At 49.3% G+C, this 22252-nt stretch overlaps 2 protein-coding genes across 15 annotated transcripts in view; one reads left to right on the forward strand and one right to left on the reverse strand.

Annotated features, from left to right (window-relative positions):
• Haus8 (HAUS augmin like complex subunit 8) lies at positions 1–20377 on the reverse strand. Its single transcript, XM_004665903.2, has 11 exons — positions 20286–20377; positions 15697–15758; positions 13409–13461; positions 7685–7766; positions 6687–6779; positions 5599–5717; positions 5175–5240; positions 4929–5087; positions 3947–4088; positions 2775–2916; positions 1–388 (listed from the first exon to the last, which is right to left on the reverse strand). The coding sequence occupies exons 1-11, from the start codon at positions 20312–20314 to the stop codon at positions 190–192; spliced, it is 1146 nt and encodes a 381-aa protein (XP_004665960.1). The 5' UTR covers positions 20315–20377; the 3' UTR covers positions 1–189.
• Positions 20378–20579: 202 nt separating this feature from the next.
• Positions 20580–22252, forward strand: part of Myo9b (myosin IXB) — a 153745-nt gene continuing 152072 nt past the window's right edge. For all 14 annotated transcript variants that reach the window (XM_045142462.1, XM_045142457.1, XM_045142467.1 and 11 more), the window contains exon 1: positions 20580–20640. The gene's annotated coding sequence lies outside the window, so the exon portion shown is untranslated. The remainder of the gene's footprint in view (positions 20641–22252) is intronic.

Here is a 22252-nt window from a genome sequence, read left to right on the forward strand (position 1 = left end):
GCAAAAGCAAAAGTTTTATTTACATATCAAAGAAGAATACAGCTATATCCTACAAAACAACAGCACTGCAAGTAGCTTATAAAGTGCTCAAACCCACACACAATCTCCTGAGTAAGAGGCATGAACAGAGTTTCTTGCCAACTAGGAGGGAAGACTTTGGTCTCCCCAGGAGCCAGGCTGTACAAAGAATCACAGGGTGCATGATGGGTGGTCCTCGGAGGGGACTGTGCTTTGCAGCTCTCCAGGAGGGTCTCCGGGGCCTCCGTCAGGATTGAAGTACCACTGGCTGGAGGCTGTTGTGCCCTTGGCCTCTTCCCACACTTCCTGGTTTAGTAAGGCTGCTTCTTTACTTGCCTCAGCAGAAAGTTCTAATACCTGGCTAATGGTCCTGTGGACAGGGGAGAATGAATAGAGGCTGTTTGTAGCCAGGAGCTCTAGCAGAGCCCTTGTAGGGAGAGCTAGGGGCTGCAGAGTGAGGCAGGTGGATTCCTCATCACCTGAGTGCTTTGTGGGAAAGTATTGATGGATGAGGTATTTTTAAATTTTTCTTTCTTTCTTTTTTTCCCCCGAGGTAGGGTGTCACTCTAGCCCAGGCTGCCCTGGAATTCACTATGTAGTTTCAGGGTGGCCTTGAATTCACAGCCATTCTCCTACCTCTGCCTCCCAAGTGCCGGGATTAAAGGTGAGGCGCTGCCATGCCCAGCCCGTTTTTAAATTTTTTATTTTTTTGTGGTGCTGGGGATGGAATCCCAGGTTAGCAGGCCAGTTTGTGCTGGGCATCCTGTCTCTACTTGAGTACTGGGGTTACAGACAGACTGCCATGCCTACCTGTCATTTTTATGGGTGAAGGGGATCAGAACTCAGGTTCTCATGCTTGAGCAGTAAGTGCTTTATCCACTGAGCCACCTCTCTAGCCCCTATTTCTTATTTCTGAGACAGGGTCTCACTAAGTTGCCCAAGCTAGCTTGAAATTTGTAGTCCTCCTATTTCAGCCTCCTGAGCATTTGGGATCACAGAAGCATACCACCCTACTAGTGGACAAGTTTTATCTGATATGACCTGAGCCAGGCATGGTGGTGCATGCCTGTTATCCCGGCACTTAAGAGGCTGAGGTAGGAGGAGCACAGTGAGTTCCAGGCTAGTCTGGGCTAGATGAGGACACCCACCTTACTGCTGCACGTGGATGGATGCCCATGCCTGTCATCCCAGCCCTTGGGAAGCTGAAGCAGGAGGACTGAGTTTGAGGCTAGCCTGGCTGGGTACACAGGAAGATCTTGTCTAAAGCATGAAACAAGAGCTGGGTGTGATGGTACATGTTTGCCATCCTAGTACTCTATACAGGCTGAGCAGAGGACTGTTACAGTTTGAGGTCAGTCTAGGGTACATGGTACCAGATCAGTCAAGGCTACATAGAAAGACTGTTTCAAAATAACACAAAACATCCTCCCAAGGGCTTATTATTTATTTACTCATTTATTTTTTTAAGTAGGCTCTTACTCTAGCCCAGGCTGGCTTCAAACATATCCTCCTACATCGGCCTTTTTGAGTGCTGGCATTAAAGGAGTAAGTGCAACCCCCACCTTATTGTTGTTGTGTGTATGTGTGTGAAATGTGTGGTGTCCCAGGTGCATGCATGTGCACGAGGCCAGAGAACACTGGGTGCTCTCCTCACTTGTCCATGAGCAGGGAGCAGGGATGTGGCTCGGCGGGCAGAGCACTAGGCCCAGCACGCACAAAGCCCTGGGCTCCGTTGCCACACCGCATAAGCCACACGTGATGGTGCGCACCTGTCACCCTGCACTCAGGTGCAGGAGCATGTTGTGCTATTCACACGTGACGGTGCGCACCTGTCACCCTGCACTCAGGTGGAGGAGCATGTTGTGCTATTCACACGTGACGGTGCGCACCTGTCACCCTGCACTCAGGTGGAGGAGCATGTTGTGCTATCCACACGTGACGGTGCACACCTGTCACCCTGCACTCAGGTGGAGGAGCATGTTGTGCTATCCACACGTGACGGTGTGTACCTGTCACCCTGCACTCAGGTGCAGGACCATGTTGTGCTATCCACACGTGACGGTGTGTACCTGTCACCCTGCACTCAGGTGGAGGAGCATGTTGTGCTATCACATGACGGTGCGCACCTGTCACCCTGCACTCAGGTGGAGGAGCATGTTGTGCTATTCACACGTGACGGTGCGCACCTGTCACCCTGCACTCAGGTGCAGGAGCATGTTGTGCTATTCACACGTGACGGTGCGCACCTGTCACCCTGCACTCAGGTGGAGGAGCATGTTGTGCTATCCACACGTGACGGTGCGCACCTGTCACCCTGCACTCAGGTGCAGGAGCATGTTGTGCTATCCACACGTGACGGTGTGTACCTGTCACCCTGCACTCAGGTGCAGGAGCATGTTGTGCTATCCACAGCAAAGGACAGAAGAGTGAGGTCACAGATTCAGGCAACTCTCAGGTCTCTGCTATCCCCTGCTGGACTCTAGTGCTGTGTGACTCTAAGGCCTGCTTTGATCCCACTTTATCCAGCACTCCACTATCTCAGAACTAAATGAAAAGCAGACCAACAGAAGGGGTCAATCCTGTAGGGTCCTCAAGCCTGCAACACCTGTCTGCCCTCCATTGTGGAGTCCTGCCCAATAGGGTGTCATCTTTCACGGAAGATACCTCCTGGGCTGGGGATATGGCTCAGCAATGAAGTACTTGCCATCCTTATCACTGCAAAAATAAGGGCTGGGGACAAACTGCATGCAGAGTACCTGCGGAGCTCCAGGTCTTTCTTGGCAGTCACATCCTTGAGCTCATCGAGCAGGCGAAGCACCTGCACATCTGCCTCGGAGGTGTCTATGCTGAGCTCCCCCAGGAGCTGGTACGTAGTCCTCAAGGCAGGCTGCAGAGTGTCTACAGGGAAGACAGCGGCTGTGACTCCAGTGCCTGAAGCAACAGCCACTTGGGCTGTGCAGCAGGGTGGGCTTGGCGAGCTCCAGGGCAGAGAGAAAAGGGAAGGGACACATGAGCACAGTGACCTTCCCTTGGTCCCTATTCCCAAGGGCAGGTTGGAAAGTGGACCCTCAATGCTGCAGTGCTCAGGTCTGCCCTGGGTGGTCAGGCAGGAGGCTCTCTTCAGACTAATGCCTTTGACAGAGGGGCTCAAGGGGATGAGGTGAAGTGGCAAGGACTTGCCTGACTCATGTGAGGCACTGGTTCAACCCCACATCCTGAAAGAAAAAAAAGTTGGGGGGAGGCTGAAGAGATGGCTCAGTGGTTAAAGAAGCTGGACAAGCCTGTAGTTCTGGGTTTGTTTGCCAGACACACAAAGTGGTGGATGTGTCTGGAATTCATTTGCAGTGGAGACATCTATCCTCACTCTCACAGATCAAAGATTTGTGATTAATCAATGATTAATCAAGGGCTTATGGCTGCTACTATGATCTTTCTCTTACCCTCCCACCGTGAGTGGACACAGCATGAAGGCCCCTGCCTGATGCTGGCCCAGGATCCTGTACTTCCTGGCTACAGAACCCTGAGCTTTCATCCATCCTCAACTGCCCAGCTTCCAGTATCTGCTACAGCAGCAGGAAACTGACCTGGACAGCCTGGGGTCATAGTGGCCAGGAAGCATGGGACAGGAATGCCCATCAGCCAGGGAGTAATAGGTAGGGCTGGAACATTCCTGCAGTGCCAATACTCATGAAAAATGACTTAATAGCTATGTTGGTCATTGACAGGTCTGTGCTTGGCATCTTCCAGCCAGTTCAAGAACAGTCCATTGTGGCTTTTGGTGATGGCAGGTCCTTGCTACTCAGGCCACTGCAGTGGGACACCTTGTGTGTGTGTGCATGCATGGATATATAGTGTACATGTGTGTATGATGAACGAATGACTCAGCCAGCACACATTAGACTATAGCACAGCTGGCTGCCATTCCTACCTAGGAGCTCTTGCCCACTTCCCTCCAGATGGATTGACCTCATGGGGAGCTCATGTCGTGTGCTGTCCAGGGCTGTGGCCAGTGTCATGTATTGTTCCTTAAAGCGTTTGGCTACTGCCTTGAAGGGGCCCAGCAGCTCCATCTGTAGGAGAGAAGAAAGTTGTGAGTATGGGCCCTGTGGTCATCAGGTGGGAGGGAAGGGGCTGAGTGTGGACCCTGCACAGTTGGATCAGGGCCTGGCTAAGGAGCCCACAAACTTTGCTGGGGCTTAACTGTGTCCCCAAATTCTTATCTTACCTCCCATCTCAGAGTCCTGGAAAATAAACTTATCTGGAGACAAACTCTCTGGGGTTGAAATGAGAGGAGGGGTGGCCCTGGTCCACAGTGTTTGGTGAAATTCTGAACAGTGGGCCACACAAGGACAGGAGAGGACATGGCCAAGGACAGCCACCATGGAGAGCAGGAAAGATTCTCCCTCACAGCCTATAAACTTCCAGCCTCCGTGGCCAGATTTTGTGGGTTTGGGCCATTCAGGTATAGCACTTGGTTATCCAGCCACAGGAGTCCAACAAGGAATGTGGTCCAGGCCCTGACCAGGCCTTTCTGGACTCCCAGGTCTGCTCTGTGTCCTCCTCTGATTGGGACACTTCATGTTCATGCTTAGCACAGGGTAGGCCTGACCATGTCTCCTGTAGTGTCCCGGCCCTCCTGGTGCATCACTCTGCTTCACACAATTGGTAGGAACACAAGGACTTTGCACAAGTGCATAGCAGGCACAGGACCCCATACTAGTGTTTAGTATTTCTATGTATCCCAGGCTGGTTTAGAACTGATGGCTCTCCTGCCTCTGCCTCACCCAGCTCTCACACTGGTTCTCACTCTCTGCCTTAGCCTCATTCTCATCTTCTCCTATGTCATGTTACCCCAGCAAGTGGAACCCAGGGCATGCAGGGATACCCTTCGTGAGTGAAGCGACACTCACCTGGGTGCCCAGGGTGGCAGCCAGCTCCTGCTGCTTGTGGCTGAGCAGCAGCCTGTGCTTGAGCTCATGCGCCTGCCTCTGCAGCCTTTCCTGCTCTCTGCATATGGCTGATAAGTGCTTCTCTGCCTTCTCCTCCAGCTGAGCCAGACTGTTCTCTATCTGGAGAGTATAAGAAGGGTGCTCAGGGCTGAGGGGAAGGAACATGTCAAGAGCCTAAAGCTTGTCACAGGGTGTGGCCCAGCTAACCTTTACAGCCAGTAGGCTCAGAAGTAGTGTCTGTGACTCCATCATGTCCATCACCTCTGGCAAATCCTGAAAAAGAACCACACAGTCCCCAGTGAAGTGGGCCAGCATTGAACCTTAGCATACTTTATGGTCCAAATAACATTAACTTTTCTAGGGCTGTAATGGAAACTAGGGTCTTATCCATGCTCACAATGCTGAGTCTCATGAACCCCCAAACTCCTCCTCGTGACTTATGGGGTATTCCCTGCTCTATCTGTACCTGGGCAAACTTAACCTTTAGGAAGGACCTAGGAGTAATTGGGCCTGCATTTCACCCTGGAGTGCCCAGCTGTCCTGTCTGCTCCTTTAGCCCTGGACCAGTACTGTGGTCAGGTGCTGAGTCAGACCCACTACCACTCACTGCCCTTTCCCCTCCCATACTTACTGGGCTCTTCTTACGAGGGGCTGCAAAGGATGTCGACCGAGGGGCTATAAGGGACATTGACTCAGTTTTCTCCAAGGTCCTCTTATCCAGCTGTGGAGCCCTTCTGACCATACATTTTTCTAAAATAAAGAATAACTGATTCATTAAAAAAAATTCTGCTTTCTTATTTTTTGGGGGACTGTAGCCCAAGTCAGCCTGGCACTCTTTTTAAAAATTTTTTTTGTTTATTTTTATTTATTTATTTGAAAGCGACAGAGAGAGAGAGAGAAAGCGGCAGTGTGAGAGACAGACTGGGAGCGCCAGGGCCTCCAGCCACTGCAAACGAACTCCAGATGCATGAGCCACCTTGTGCACCTCGCTTATGTGGGTCCTGGGGAATACAGCCTCAAACCAGGGTCCTTAGGCTTCACAGGCAAGCGGTTAACTGCTAAGCCATCTCTCCAGCCCCAGCCTCCTGAGTGCTGATGCTGCAGGCTTGTGCCACCAGACTTGGCATGAACATTTAATGGATGCCTCTAGATTTATGACAGTTACATCCTAATAAGCCCATCTCAAATTGAATATATCATAAAATAGAAAATGCACATTCTATCTACCCTCTAAAGCATTCTAGTTCAGCAAGTTGTAGAGCTCACCGATTCCTCTTGTTTGTGGGGCTGCAGTTGCATCACACACATCACTCTGAAAAACAGACCCAAGCCACAACTCCAAGTGTGGTTTGTGCTAAACTTGCACTGCTTTTGTACTATAAAATCAAAGCATCCGGGCTGGAGAGATGGCTTAGTGGTTAAGGCGCATGCCTGCGAAGCCTAAGAACCCTGGTTCAATTCTCCAGGTCCCACATAAGTCAAATATACATGGTGGCACATGTGTTTGGAGTTTGTTTGCAGTGGCTAGAGGCCCTGGCACGCCCATTCTCTCTTTCTCTCTGTCTCAAATAAATAAATAAAAATAAAATCTTAAAAAAAAAAACAAAAACAAAAATCAAAGCATTCAAACCAGAGCCACTGCAAATCAGTTGGGATGGCTCTTGGAAGCCAAGTTATTACAAGCCCAGCTGCAACAGAGGGCCTGAATGAAGAGCTCACCATTGATGGCAGAGAGGTCCAGATCGGGTGGGGCCGTGCCATGCCCCTCTAACAGTGTGGACTGCAGGTCTCCTTTGTTGATCCCGTTATCTTCTGCTCAAAAACAATTTGAATCAGCACCACAGGTCAAGAGAGATTCTCCGTTTACTTGGGAATCTGAACAACAACTTTTGTACAGTACCGCTTGTCCCACCCTACACAGTCCGGTCACCCTCAAGCAAAGGTGTGGCCAGGGGTGGGGCTGAAGGGACTGGGGCTTCCAGACATTTAAGATGAGCACCTGACTGGCAGTGACCCTAAATATGTAAATATGTAAAAAAACAAACAGGTGAGACAGACAGATCGGAATGAGGTCCCTGCTGTGGTTCTAGTACCCCTCAAGTTCATACACTAGAGGCTGGGTCCTGTGGAGTGGTGTTGATGGGGAAATCTGAAGGGGCCTGGTAGAAGGTGACCAGATCCCTGAGGGCACTTTCCACAGAAAGGAGTGCAGTTCTCATGGAAACAGGCAGGTTCCACAAACAGGTCAGTGGCTCCTGAGCTGCCCTGGATTCCTGCCTGTACAGTCTTTCCCAATGTGATGTCTCCACTTCCCAAGGTCCTCCATATCCTCTGCAGACGTGGTTGCCCAACCATTGACTCTTAGCCCCCAAACCCTAACCTACATAATTCCCTTTCAAGATAAAAGTATCCTTCCCCAGGTATTTTGCAGTATCAGAAAACTGACTCAGATGCTCTAAAACTAGTCTTCATTTTCTATGAGGAACACATGCCCTGTCCACAGAGTACCATCCTGACAGCCCCTTGGGGAGGGCACAAAGTAGAACTTCCACCACAGGGCACTAGACTCCTGCTGCTACCCTTCCCAGCCCCTCTGGCTCCTAACTCCTAACCTGCCCTTCATTCACATCTGTCACTTTTCTTAACCCTTTGCCTTAACCCTTTGCCGACAGGCCAAGGTCAGCTTGGCCCTCACTTCCTGTGGCGGGACTCCGCACCTTTGCTCTTCTGCAGTGCTCCAACCTTCCTTCCACCTTCAGGCAGCTTCCCACTGGACTTTAAGGCCTCTGCTGAGGGAGTCTGTTAAGGGAACAAGTAGCATTCAGAGGATGAGCCACCTCCCCTTTGATGTGGAGTTTGTGTCTGCTCCTACTTTGGAGCAAGGGAACAAAACCTTTCAGAGTTTCAGAATTGTGTCTTATAAATAAAGGACAATCAAATTTTGTCAACAAGGGGACAGTCATGTGGATAGGACAGGAAGCGGGCATGTTTTCAGGTAACACCTTTGACACAGCAGGTGATGAGGTGACTGATTTTTCTGTGTTACTTTCAGGATCTGCTTGTTTTCTACAAACATTACCCAGGTCTTCAAGAAACTAGGCTGGCTGTCTATCTATCGAGCTATCTACCAAATATATTTTAAAAAAGAACCCAGTCTTTACAGAGGTATTAATTTTTATCTTAACGACCAGGGAATGTCTAGGTGTTTACTTTCAAAGCTTACCAAATGATAAGCAATGAATGGACCATGGTGCTCAGAGCAGTACAGCTACAAGCGGCAAGGAACCTTTGTGGAAAGCTGGAATATGGCATGGCATGGCATATATTCTGTTCTTATGACCACCACCACAGGGGACTGAAGGGCTGACCAGAAGACACAAGCAGCAAACAGACTGGAAAAGGAAAACTGAAATCTAATCCTTAGAGCTGGAGAGGTGGCTCAGGGTTTGATAATTGTCATGCAAATGTGAGGACCCAAGTTCAGATTTTTAAAAAAGATTTTGTTTATTTTTATTTATTTAGTTGAGAGCAACACAGAGAGAAAGAGGCAGATAGACAGACAGAATGGGCGTGCCATGGCTTCCAGCCACTGCAAATGAACTCCAGACGTGTGCGCCCCCTTGTGCATCTGGCTAACGTGGGTCCTGGGGAATCAAGCCTCAAACCGCTAACCCATCTCTCCAGCCCCCAGATTTTTTAAAAATAGCTTTTCAAAGTAGGGTTTCACTGTAGCTCAGGTTGACCTGAAATTCACTATGTAGTCTCAGGATGGACTTGAACACATGGTGATCCTCCAACCTCTGCCTCCCAAGTACTAGGATTAAAGGTGTGCACCACCATGCCCAGCTCCAAGTTCAGATCATTAGCACCCAGGTAAATCCTTTGTGAGGGTGGCAACCTGCCTGTAACCCCAGTGGCTCAGGTGGTCCTGGAGTAAGTGGTTAAACAGACTAGCAGAACGGCAAGTCTGGGTTTAAGTAAGAGATCTGCGTCAGTGAGTTAAGTGAAAAGTGACTGAGGAAGATCCTGGATATCAACATCTGGCCTCCACACACAGTTGCACACAAACATGTGCCTACGATGTATGCAAAAACAAGAACCAAAAAAAAGCAACAATGCAACCTCACTCTTCACAGAAGTGGCTCTTCACAAACACATGCACACCACACATACATGCAAAACAAAAAACAGCTCTGCTTGCTGCTGTTTTTTTTTTTTTTTTTTCCCTCCGAGGTAGGGTCTCACTCTAGCTCAGGCTGACCTGGAATTTACTATGTAGTCTCAGGGGTCCTTGAATTCACCATGATCCTATCTCTGCTTCCTAAGTGCTGGGATTAAAGGTGTGTGCCACAATGCCCAGCTGCTGCTGGTTTTGTGATTGTTGTTTTTGATGCTTGTGGGTTTGTGATGGTTTCTCTTTTCTTGGATGTATGGAAGCAGCTTCTTCCACCACTGATGGAACTTCTGCTGGACCTGTAAGCTTGAAATAAACCCCTTCCTCCCATAAACTGCGCCTGGTTTGGATGTTCATCCCAGTAATGCAGAACTGACTCCAATAGTGTGGATGACCTGATGAGGCTCCAGACTGCTGCCCCCATGTGAATGGGCTCTACTCAACCCCTTGAGAAGGCCCAAAGAGAACAAAAAATAAAAGAGTGACACTTCCATTTCCTCCTGCCTGGCAGAGTGGTGACAGCACACCCCATCCTGCCTGCCCATCACTGGGACTCACATCACCACCGCTGAGTTCACAGGACATAGACTTGGCTTTTTTACTGCCTCCACAGTTTCTTGCGGTGAATGGATTATATGTAAGAAACCAAAACAAGCCAGGCGTGGTGGTGCACGCCTTTAACCCCAGCACTCGGGAGGCAGAGGTAGGAGGATCGCCGAGAGTTTGAGGCCACTCTGAACTTACAGAGTGAATTCCAGGTCAGCCTAAGCTAGAGTGAGACCCTACCTCAAAAAAACAAAAAGAAACAACAAAAAAACCCAAAACAATTGTGAGCCTCACAAAACATAAATATCAAACATACCTGATCCCCATTTTCCTGGAGAACTAATACAGCAAGGCTACAGGACTCAGGGCCCAGAAAAGTCAACGAATCCCATCATAAGGGCAATGGATGAATATGATCAACCCGTACTCTTATGCATGTATGAAAATGTCACCACGAACAATTAACATATACTAATAAAAACTATTTAAAAAATCATACTAGGCCTGGGCAGATGGTTCAGCAGTTAAAGGCACTTGCTTGTAAGCCTACCAGACCAGGTTCAACTCCCTAGTACCCACATAAGGCCAAATGCAAAGTGGCACATGCATCTGTGATCTCAATACACTATAGTAATGGCAGAGGACTAGAAGAACCCAGAAGCAACAGGCCAGCTAGACCAGTGCATACAAAGTGGCAAAACCAAAATAACAAGGGGGACCTGTCTCGAAGCATGATGGAGGGAGAAGACAAACACCCCAAGGTTTTTTCTTTTTTTAAAAAAATTATTTATTTATTTATTTGAGAGCGACAGACACAGAGAGAAGGACAGATAGAGGGAGAGAGAGAGAGAATGGGCGCGCCAGGGCTTCCAGCCTCTGCAAACGAACTCCAGACGCATGCGCCCCCTTGTGCATCTGGCTAATGTGGGACCTGGGGAACCGAGCCTCAAACCGGGGTCCTTAGGCTTCACAGGCAAGCGCTTAACCGCTAAGCCATCTCTCCAGCCCACACCCCAAGGTTTTAGTCAGACCTCCACATGTGTACCCTTGGCACATGCACACACATACATACACATCATACATACCCAGACATACATGCAGGTATATACACATACATCATATTCCTAACAATGAAGAAGCTGTAATATGAAAGTGAAAACACCATGTATAGCATCATATGCTGGGTATGATCCCAACAAAGACTATTAAGACTGAAATCGAGAAACACCAAATCCCACTCAAAGAAACCCAAGAAATACTAGTAACGGGAGAAGTGCTGCATGCTCATGGTCCAGGAGACTCAGTGTTAGGACAGAATCTCCCTGTACCAATCCAGGTGCTCAAAACAATCAGAACCCCAGTGGGAGGGGGTATGTGTGGGGCAGTGGTAGGCATTTGCCTGGAATATTGAAGGCCCTGGGTTCCATCCTTACACATACACTTGTTGGGCAAATGACAAATTCATTTTATTTTATTTTTAAAAATATTTTTATTTGTTTATTTGTAAGCAGAGAGACAGAGAAGAGGAATGGGTGCACCAGAGCCTCTTGCCACTGCAAATAAACTCTGGAAACACGCATTACTTTGTGCATCTGCCTTTATGTGCGTACCAGGAAGCTGAATCCAGGAAGGCAGGCTTGGCAAACAATCCCCTTTAATCATCATCAAATGCTGCTGAGACAAGTGGATATCCCCAGGCTAAAAGACGAGCTCTGGTTCCAATATTTCATTGAGTACGCTAGCCCAACAGACTCAAGACTTAAGTAAAACTGAAAACCAGAAATGTAACTAAAAAACACAGAACCATCTTTGAGTTATGCAGAACTTCCTCAGATAGCAAACGAAAATCACAGAAAAAAAAAAATCAAGGCAGAAACTGATGTTAGGTTTCATCAAAATCAAGAACTGCTCCTAAGCTGGGCGTGGTGGCGCACGCCTGCCTTTAATCCCAGCACTCGGGAGGCAGAGGTAGAGGTAGGAGTTCAAGGCCATCCTGAGACTCCATAGTGAATTCAAGGTCAGCCTGGGCTGGAGTAAGATCCTACCTCAAAGGAAAAAAAAAAAAAAAAAAAAAAAAGAACTGCTCCTAAAAAGACACAAGAATGAAAATATACACCACTGGCTGGGATAACTACAGAGAGAACTGTCACTCAGCAATGAGAAAAGGAACAGCCCAACTTAAAAATGGGCACAAGATTTAAATAAATTGCCAAAGATGTTAACTCTGGCTATCCCACACCAAGGGGAAACGAAAATGGTCCATTCAGAAACACAAGCAGAAATGTTGGCCTAGGCTGAGCATTCCTAATCTGAAATTCTGAAACTTCAGAACATTTTCAGTTACAGCTTAGGATTTAGGGATGTTTGACTGGAAATACCAATGCAAACATCCCAACCCATGAAAAGCTCCAAAATATGAAAGACTTCTGCTCCCAAGCATTTTGGGTAAGGGCTACTCAACCTGTCCTGGTTTTGTTCATAATTTAAACAGAACCCACCCGTGTCTCTTTCAGCAGTGGATACACACCAGGGGCTATCCCTGCAGGGCAGCACTCAGCCACAAGAGCAAGCAGCAACCACTGCATATGACAACATGGGCAAACCGGAAACACTCCACCAAGTGTCAGATGAGAGGTTAAAGAGGCCACCTATAAGGCAGAAAAGTAGCTGGGTAGCACAGCACCTCCTCAGCATGCACAAGGCTGGGGCTCCATCCCTAGCACAGCAAACTCGTCCCAATCCTAAATCTTGGGAAAGAGCTCTAGACGGTCACTGCATGGATACAAGGGGGCGCTGTGACGTTTTCGAGGCAACAAGACTGTACAGAGCTGAACCAAAGGGCAAGATAGGATCCTCTGCACCCGGCTACCCAGAGAGCAACACAGGCAGAAGAGGTATTTAATTCCCTTTATCATAAACTATGATCCAGCGATCAGGACGCGACCTAGCTTCCCAGCTTCCACTGTGCTCAGCAGTGCTCGGTCAGCACACAAGGCAGGGAACTTGCTGACACTCTCTGGCTAAACTGGCTCCTGGGGTGATTGGCTCTTCCACAGGCCTGGTGACAGCAGCTGACTCAATTCTCCCTGGAATGCTGGGTGATGCCTTGCCCAGCCTTCTCCATGCTCAGCTTTCACAGTGCTAACTCTGCACCAGAACTGTGCCGACAATGGAGAGAAATACTTCTGGTTACAGCTAGTCTTCTTTGACCAGTGTGAAAACATTAAATGGAATACTCCAAAAACAAACATTGCCAAAGGCTTACATGGGTTTGAGTAGAACAGTGACCCCTCCCCCCCAGTCCATGATGCTGGCCCCCAGTGAGCACTCAGAAGTGTCCTCAGGCATCACTCTCCTGCCATGCAGGTGCTCTCTGAGGAGATTCTTACTTTCCTTATATTGGCCCTTCCAAGCTCAAGAGTGATGGTGGGAAGAAAGCAATGGGCACAGACAGCTCAGAGATACCAGTGTTGCCTTCTGTTGCTTGTCCACTGCATCTCAGAGTACTCAAAGTAAAGGGGCAACTTTATGCTTCAACAGGGGACATGGCTTTACAAAGGATTCTTACAGAATTGGCCACTCATGGCAGAGATACACAATTCTACATGAAACCCTCAGACCACAAAGGTACCTGGGCAAAGACCCCCAAAACGTGTCCATCCCTGGACCAAAGCACTCAGAGGTATGTTCACACTAACTTCAGATGTAAACTGAATATTACCTTTTTGGTTCTCTTCTCATATTGTAAGTATCGGGACTCGACCACTCTGCCACCTGTGGGGGACACAACAGAGGTTTATAACAAAACCTTAACACTGCACTGTGAAGGTCTAGAATGAGCCAGGAACCCACACTTGAATATTTATAGGACATCTAGTATATGCAAGGACATTACACCTACTGCACGTAGGTCCTTGGGCTAGAATGAAGACAGTTCTAGAGGAAGTTCAAAGAGAGGAACAAGAGAAAAAGATAAAGCCACAAGCTCAACTCAGCTCAGGAGTAAGGGTGGAGAGTCCACTCCCAAGCCCTCAAGAAACCGAGGAAGCTATAAAATTCACTGGTCTCATGAAGTTAGGATGTGATTTCAACCACAACTCTGTAAGATTGGAGTCTGATACCAGGAAATGAATGGGAGCTATACCCGTAAGAAAAGTGGCTCAGCTACAGCTAGCAGGGGACCCCATGGTAGGGAAGAGGCCCATCTGCAAAGCAAGTGAGTGAGCCATTTTGAGGACTGAGCAGGTGGGACTTGGAAACAAGGACCATCAGGCTACTACAGTGCTGCAGTGGCAGCCTAAGGAGCAAGGTCAGAGCCACGTGGGATCCCAGAGACAGAACCAAACCTTATCAAGGGTCAGCTACTGGATGGTGATGAAGAGCAGGGAGGACAGAAACCCTCAGTTCCCAGCAGGGAAGATCATCTTGAGTTGGGCATTTACCAGTAGCAAAGTTTGGTTTCTTTTTTAAAAAATTTATTTGTAAGCTGGGCTGGAGAGATGGCTTAGCGGTTAAGCGCTTGCCTGTGAAGCCTAAGGACTCCGGTTCGAGGCTCGGTTCCCCAGGTCCCACGTTAGCCAGATGCACAAGGGGGCGCACGCGTCTGGAGTTCGTTTGCAGAGGCTGGAAGCCCTGGCGCACCCATTCTCTCTCTCTCCCTCTATCTGTCCTTCTCTCTGTGTCTGTCGCTCTCAAATAAATAATAATAAAAAAAAATATTTGTAAGCAGAGAGTGACTGGTGGGGGTGGGGAAGGGAGACACTGAGAATATGGGCATGCCAGGGCCTCTAGCCACTGCAAACAAATTCCAGATACATGTACTACTGTGCAATGGCTTTATGTAGGTACTAGGGAATTGAACCTGGGTCATTAAGTTTTGTAGCAAGTACCTTAACTGCCAAACCATCTATTCAGCCCATTTTTACTTTTGGGGGGGCAGATTAGTTCAGGATGATGTACAACTCACTCTGTAATCCAGGCTGGCCTTGAACTCACAGCCATGCTTCTGCCTCGGCCTCCTAAGTGCAGAGATTACAGGCATGTACCACCATGCCTGACTAGCAGACTGTTTTGATCCACTGGAAGGAATGAGGCTCTGTGGGGCACAAGCATTCTGAATGTCCAGATATCTGTAACATCTGGAATTAATGTATATTTGAACAGTGGAGGGTGCTCCACAGAGGCAATTCCACCATGAGGGACAAGAACTAGGCAGTGCATAAAAACATTGGAGACCACATGCAAGACTGGGGTTGTTCAGTGATATAGCATTTGTATAGCATGCATGAGGCCCTGGGTCCATCCCTAAGAGAGAGAAAGAAAAAACAAAACAAAACAAACTAACAAAAAAAACAACCCCAAACTATGCTGAAACAGATGCACCTTTGCACCTTTGGAACCTAAGTGGCACTCTCATCTCAGCTCTGTGAATGGCACTGCCACAGTACACATTGAGGAAATGCCTCTGTGGACCATCACGCTGACTGGGGACACTCTAGAATCTACCAGCCAAACCAAGAATGGCTAAGGGTCAATAAGGTGGAGCCACTACAGTGGCTCACATCTGCAGGTGGAAATCAAGTGTGTGGCTACAGCAGCAGGCAGAGGCCTTTTCACAGTAGGACCTGAGACCATGGCTTTAGAGAAGGAAGACGGCGAGCTTCCATACTTGGGTTTTCAAGGGATGTGCCCTTAGGCACAGACTGACTTCCATGCCTAAAGGACCCCCACAACAAGATTCCAAAGAACTGCCACTGTGGTGACATATCCACCAGGCAAGACTATGAGCAAGGATAATTGCTGCTCCCTTTTTGTGGCCTGTTCCCCTCCCTAACTCCAGCCCTAAAATGAATGAACTAGGTATAGAAGTATATATCTGGAGGGCTGAGGCAGGAGGAATAGAAGTCCAAGGCCAGTTCTGGCTACACAAGACTGTGTCCCAAAATAAAAGGAAGCCTCTTAATGACAATGAAACAAAAGACACTTTAAACAGACCTCAATGACACTTACCTTGAATTCTCTTTCCTTTTGCCTTTGTGACACTGGGGTTGTTGGAAGCAGCTGCAATCTTCCTATAGGAGAGCAGAGAGGGACCTTATCTGTTCATCCAGAATCCAGAGTCAACCATCCACCAGCTAGAGTTGCCCCACTGGGACAACCCAGTCCCAGCAACACCCAAGGACAATCCCAGGGAACAAGCAGCGTGAGTGACAGCCACAGTCACACTGGCCACATGGTGGAGCCAAATTCCTGGGCTGACAAAAAAGAATACTGAGTGTTGTATGGCAGACCAGGAAAGAATTGGCCATGGGATGGGTTGATTTCATTCCTGGCATGCTTGTGTGCCTCTAGGGACACAACAGTGACCAAGACAGAGCTTGTTCCTCCAGGGCAAAGATTCCTGCCTTCCCTAACAGGCAAGTATGACAAGTAACCTAAACTGCAGGGACCAGGAAAGGATGTGGATAGGCTTGATCAGTGTCTGGCTGTCCTAGACAGATGGATGTGAAGTCAGGGGAGTGACAGAAGGCTGGTCAGGCAGAAGAGCCATTGGGTCAGTTCCTTTTGCTCTAGGGGACATCCTTTCTCTGTAAAGGGCCAGCTTCCTAGGTAACCCTGCAACTTCGCCATTCTGGAACAAAGCAGTCATGGTTGACACAGAATGGAACGGGAGAGCTATGTTCAAATAAAACTTTATTTTAAAATGATGCCTGGGCTTCATAGCTTCATATAATGTTTGCATGCCACGAAACAAGTTTTCTTTTGTATTTTGTTGTTCAGGCTGGCCTCAAATTCATGATCCTACTGCTTTGGCTTCGAGTGCTGCATTTCAGATGTGTGGCTTGATACTGTCCCGTCCCCCCCCCCCCCCCCCCCCCCGCCCAGGTAGGGTCTTACTCTAGCCCAGGCTGACCTGAAATAACTTATTTACTTAGAGGGGGTGTGTATGCTTTTATGTGGAGTCTATGGATCCACACTCAGGTACTCAAGAGACACAACAGGTGCTTTATCTACTGAGCCATTTTTCTAACCCATCCCCCCCCCTTTTTTTTTGTTCATTATTTATTTATTTATTTGAGAGCGACAGACATAGAGAGAAAGACAGATAGAGGGAGAGAGAGAGAGAATGGGCGCACCAGGGCTTCCAGCCTCTGCAAACGAACTCCAGACGCGTGCGCCCCCTTGTGCATCTGGCTAACGTGGGACCTGGGGAACCGAGCCTCGAACGGGGGTCCTTAGGCTTCACAGGCAAGTGCTTAACCGCTAAGCCATCTCTCCAGCCCTTTCTTCTTCTTTTTTTTTTTTTTTGTTCACCATCCCCCTTTTTTTGAGACACTCTAGCCAGGCTGCCCTTGAACTCACACAAACCTTTTACCTCAGTTTCAGCACATGCTGTGATTAAAGGCATGTGCCACCAGACCAGGCAGACTTCTTTTCTTTTTTCTTTTAAAACATATTTTATTCATTTATTTGAGAGAGAAAGAGGCAGAGAGAGGGAGAAAATGGGCACGCAAGGGCCTCTAGCCACTGCAAACAAACTTCAGATACGTGCGTCCCCTTGTGCATCTGACTTATGTGGGTCCTGGAAAATCGAACTGGGATCCTTTGGCTTTGCAGTCAAATGCCTTAACTGCTAAGCCATCTCTCCAGCCCTATTTTTTTCTTTTTTTGTGGTAGGGTCTCACTCTAGTCCAGGCTGACCTGGAATTCACTATGTAGTCTCAGGGTGGCCTTGAACACACGACATTCCTCCTACCCCTGCCGCCCAAGTGCTGGGATTAACGGTATGTACCACCACACCACGCTTTCTTTTCCTTAAATATTTTTTGTATTTATTGATTTTTTAAATTAATTTATTTATTTGAGAGAGAGACAGATACAGAAATAGGCAGCTAGAGAGACAGAATGGGCACTCGAGGGCCTCCAGCCCTGTAAACGAATGTGCCCCCTTGTGCATCTGACTACCATGGCTTCTGGGGAATCAAACCAAGGTCCTTTGGCTTTGCAGGCAAGCACCTTAACTGCTAAGCCATCTCTCCAGCCCCTTTGTTTTTATTTTTATTTATTTATTTGAGAGCAACAGAGAAAGAGGCAGATAGACAGAGAGAGAATGGGCATGCCAGGGCCTCCAGCCACTGCAAACGAACTCCAGATGCATGTGCCACCATGTGCATCTGGCTTACGTGGGTGCTGGGGAACTGAGCCTTGAACCGGGGTCCTTAGGCTTCACAGGCAAGTGCTTAACTGCTAAGCCATCTCTCCAGCCTCTTTTATTTTTAAATATTTTTTGTTCATTTTTATTTACTTATTTGAGAGTGACAGAGAGAGAGGGAGAGAGAGACAGAGAGAGAGAGAATGGGCGCGCCAGGGCTTCCAGCCACTGCAAACAAACTCCAGACGCATGCGCCCCCTGCTGCATCTGGCTAACGTGGGACCTGGGGAACCGAGCCTCGAACCGGGGTCCTTAGGCTTCACAGGCAAGCGCTTAACCGCTAAGCCATCTCTCCAGCCCTCTTTTATTTTTAAACAACTACTTTAAAATGTACATACAAAACGGGGCTGGAGTAATTAATGGCTTAGTGGTTAAAGGCACTTGCTTGTAAATCCTGATGACCAGGGTTCAATTCCCCATTATGCATGCAAAGCCAGATACACAAAGTGGCACATGCACCTGAAGTTTGTTTTGCAGTGGCAAGTGGCCCTGGTGCATGCACCCATGCTTGCTTTCCTTCTTTCTTTCTCTTTTAAATAAGTAAATAAATTAAAGAGTTCGAGGTCACCCTGAGACTACATAGGGAATTCCAGGTCATCCTGGCCCAGAGCAGGACCCTACCTCAAAAAAACAAAAACATAAATTAGAAATAAAAGTGTGGGCTGGAGAGATGGCTCAGTGGTAAAGGCACTTGCCTGCAAAGCCTAACGACCTGGATTTAATTCCCCAGTATCCATGTAAAGCCAGATGCACAAAGTGGTGGATGCATCTGGGAGTTTGTTTTCAGTGGCATGAAGCCCTTGTTGCCCATTCTCGCTTTCTTTCTTTTTTGGTTTTTCGAGGTAGGGTCTCACTCTGGTCCAGGCTGACCTGGAATTAACTCTGTCATCTCAGGGTGGCTTTGAACTCATGGAGATCCTCCTACCTCTGCCTCCTGAGTGCTGGGATTAAAGGTGTGCGCCACCACGCCCGGCTCCATTCTCACTTTCTACCTGCCTCTTTCTCTATTTTTTTTTCTCACTCTCACAAATAAATCAATAAAAATATACAAAAACAGGGGCTGGAGAGATGGCTTAGTGGTTAAGGCACTTGCCGAATGCACAAGGTGGTGCACGTGTCTAGAGTTTGTCTGCAGTGGCTAGAGACCCTGGCATGCCCATCCTCTCTCTCGATCTGCCTGTCTCTAATGAATATTAATATATATTAATATTTGCACACACACACACACACACACACACACACACACACAACAGCTGAGTGTGGTGGCACACATCTGTGACCATAAGCATGAAGATGGGACTGAGAAGGTGGCAGGTAAGAGAGCCACCATAACAGGCTCTCACTCCCTATTTTTTTGTTTGTTTGGTGCTAGTGAGCTAAAAATGGTTTGTAATATTTTTGAATTTTTGAAATGGCTTCACAGGGTAGTCCAGGCACCAATGCTACACAAGCATGAAGACCAAACTGGATCCCCAGCATTCGTTAAAAAGCTGGGCTCCCAGGTTCAGGGAGAATCTGTCTCAGGAAAATAAGACAGAAGAGCTACAGAAGGCACCTGACATCTTTCTTTGGCCTCTACACCCTTGTGCAGACGGTGTGCCATCTGCACACACATGTGCATTCACACACACACAAAGAATCAAAGTAGAATGAAGACAGATATGGTCAGCACTGGGGAGGCTGTGGCAGGAGGATCACTGTAAGTTCCAGGCCAACCTGCACAACAAAACAAACTAAAACAGGGCTGGAGAGATGACTTAGCGATTAAGGCGCTTGCCTGTGAAGCTGAAGGACCCACATTCGACTCTCCAGATCACATGTAAGTCATATCTCACATGCCCACTAGGTGGCGCAAGCATCTGGCGTTCAATTGCAGTGTCTGAGGCCCTGGCGTACCAATTCTCTCTCCTCTAAAAATAAAATAAAATAAACCTAAAAACAACATCGTTTGGTTGGGGTGGGTGTGCATGCCTGCCATCCCAGCACTTGGAAGATGGAGGCAGGAGGATCAGGTGTTCAAAGCCAACAGTGGCTACCTGAGTTCGAGCCCAGCTTGGCCTACATGATACCCTTGTCTGAGAAAACAAAACACGGCTCGCACGATAGCCACGAGGCTGACTGGTCGTGCCAGCTCCCAAGGCTGGGCACTGAAAGACTAAGCCACCTGCCTCCAACACCAAAGCGCAGAGAACCACAGCTCTCTGCCGGCGCCGGGCCCAGCCCCTAGGATACGCGCGGCTTAGCCCGGGCCTTCCCACTCCGGCCGGAACTCGGGAGTCGCTCCAAGCGTCTCGGCCCCCGACTCTGCTGAAGCCCATCACCCCCGGCCCTTAGCCGCGGTTGACCTGCTACTCCCAAACGCAGACCCGCAGCGCTTTTTACTCACCCAGCGCCACGCTCAGAGAAATCCGCCATTTTCGCGCCTTTCAATCAAAGGCCACTCTGCCGCTCGGCCCCGCCCCTCGCCGCGGGTCGTACCATAGCGCGTCGTGGCCGGAAGTGGGCCCGGGCCGCCCATTCACAGCGGGCCGGGGGCGTGACCATCGTGCGCCCCGCCCCCTCCAGCGCGCGGGCGCCACGCCCAGGCCCCCCCAGCAGCTCCGGAACCCGGAAGTGGGAGCGTGGGGGAGCGGCGGGCGCGGCGCCGCGGGGCGGAGCGGCCTGAGAAGCGGCGGGTTGGCGGGTGCCCGGGCGGCTGGGACCCCGCCGAGGACCGGCGGCGCGCGGCGTCTGAGGCCCGGGTGAGTTCCGAGGTGACTGTAGGTTGGAAGCTCAAGCTCGAGATGGGAAAAGGGTCAGCGCTGAGGATTGGTGGAGGGACGGTTGTGGGGGTGGGATGGAGCTTGGGGGTGTCGTGGAGAAGTGGCCAGGGCCGAGTGAGAGCGACAAAACAAAGTCGATCCGGACAGTGCTAGCGAGTCAGCTTGCGGACTTGTGGGGTGACCTGTGGCTTTAAGCAGCTTCTCCGCAGAGGACGTGGCTTCGGTAGTAATTGGGGGGTCGCAGGAAACGGGGCCTGGAGGGAGGGGGTGGGGAGCACCAGGAGGCGGAGTTGAGAGGCCCAGGCTGGGGAAAGGGGCCGGACAGTGGGGGAACAGTTGGGGAACTATTGTCGGGGGGGAGGGGAGAGGGAAGGGGTCCAAGACCGGTCGGGGGGCATCTGTTCTTGGGATACCAGCTCCAGAGCAAGGTTGTCTGAACGGGCGGTGCCTGGCACCCTGCGGGCACTCGATCAACTGGAGGAGATCTCTGAAGGCACTGTTGTCGTAGCCGGCTATTAGGAAAGGGGCTAGTGGGGGGACCGAATGGGAAGCAACAAGAACACTTTGAAGCAGGGTCTGGGGCAGAGAGGAGAAAAGGAAAGGTCTAGAGGAGATTTTGGGGTGCAACTTCTAGAGATTCGCCCCCGCCTTCCCCTGCTTGATTCATCTCCTTCCTGACTTCACCCAACAGCTGGGTGATTCCAGGGCGAGTCCCTGTGCCCTTTGGTTCTGTCTCCAGTTTGGGAACCTGCATTACTACCCTTTAAGACAAAACTAGCTATGTTCTGGGGTCCCTGGAAGCGAGGAAGGAGCTTAGGGTCTCAGAACTGTTTCATCATGTGTGGAACTGAGGTCTATGGTATGCAGTGTTGTACTGGGCAGAAGCCACATTCTGAGTTGCATCCTTGGACTTAAATGGGTAAAACGACATACAGGAAATCTGTCCCATGGCTGTGAGCTCAGCCCTGGAGAGGAACAGCGGCCAGCATGCTCCTCCTCCTTTCTTTAGCATCCCTGAGCTCAGGGTTTGTTAAAGGAAAACCTTTCTCTCTCTCTTTGGCTGCGGTGAGAACTCTAAAGAGATCCATCCTGCAGCCCTAGGCCTCCAGCTCCTTTCCCCAGGGCATTGTCTGGTCTTTGAGTTTTCAGATCTTAAAGTGTCAGGGAGCAGCTGGAGGTGACCTGGACAACTGTGAAGTTGTGCCACAGACCTGTCTACTTTAATGAGGGCCTGGAGCTGCTTGGTTTTGATTGGCATTGCTTTCTCTTTTCCCCTCCCCCAGTGTAATTATTATTTCCTCTATGCCAGAAGGGGGAAGGGGCTTGTTTGGCACTTATTCCCATGGATGAATCTGGACAGTTTGAATATAAAGAAAGCCGCAGAACTTCTAGAATATTCTGGTCTTGCAAGGAGAAGGATTTCTGCCTAGTTTGCCTCAAGACAGTCATGCCTTCTACAGGCAGTGACCAAACCTGCTCAGGCCCATACCATGGCCACACTGTTGCTTTCTCCCTGCACAAAGAGCCTGTTACCTGGTGGGGTTTCCTGGAAAGAGCCCTGTGTTTGAGGTCTTGCTTTGGGCAAGTCTCT

Source organism: Jaculus jaculus, chromosome 1, assembly GCF_020740685.1.
Source record: "Jaculus jaculus isolate mJacJac1 chromosome 1, mJacJac1.mat.Y.cur, whole genome shotgun sequence".
Classification (NCBI taxonomy): domain Eukaryota; kingdom Metazoa; phylum Chordata; class Mammalia; order Rodentia; family Dipodidae; genus Jaculus; species Jaculus jaculus.

Excerpts from the sequence above, each read along its gene's own strand:
- Haus8 (XM_004665903.2), bottom strand. The coding sequence starts at position 20,314 with ATGGCGGATTTCTCTGAGCGTGGCGCTGG. Across the intron at positions 13,462-15,696 it reads AAAAGGAAAGAGAATTCAAG|GTGGCAGAGTGGTCGAGTCC; the intron begins GTAAGTGTCATT and ends TGTCCCCCACAG. Across the intron at positions 2,917-3,946 it reads AAGTGGGCAAGAGCTCCTAG|ACACTCTGCAGCCTGCCTTG; the intron begins GTAGGAATGGCA and ends TCTTCCCTGTAG.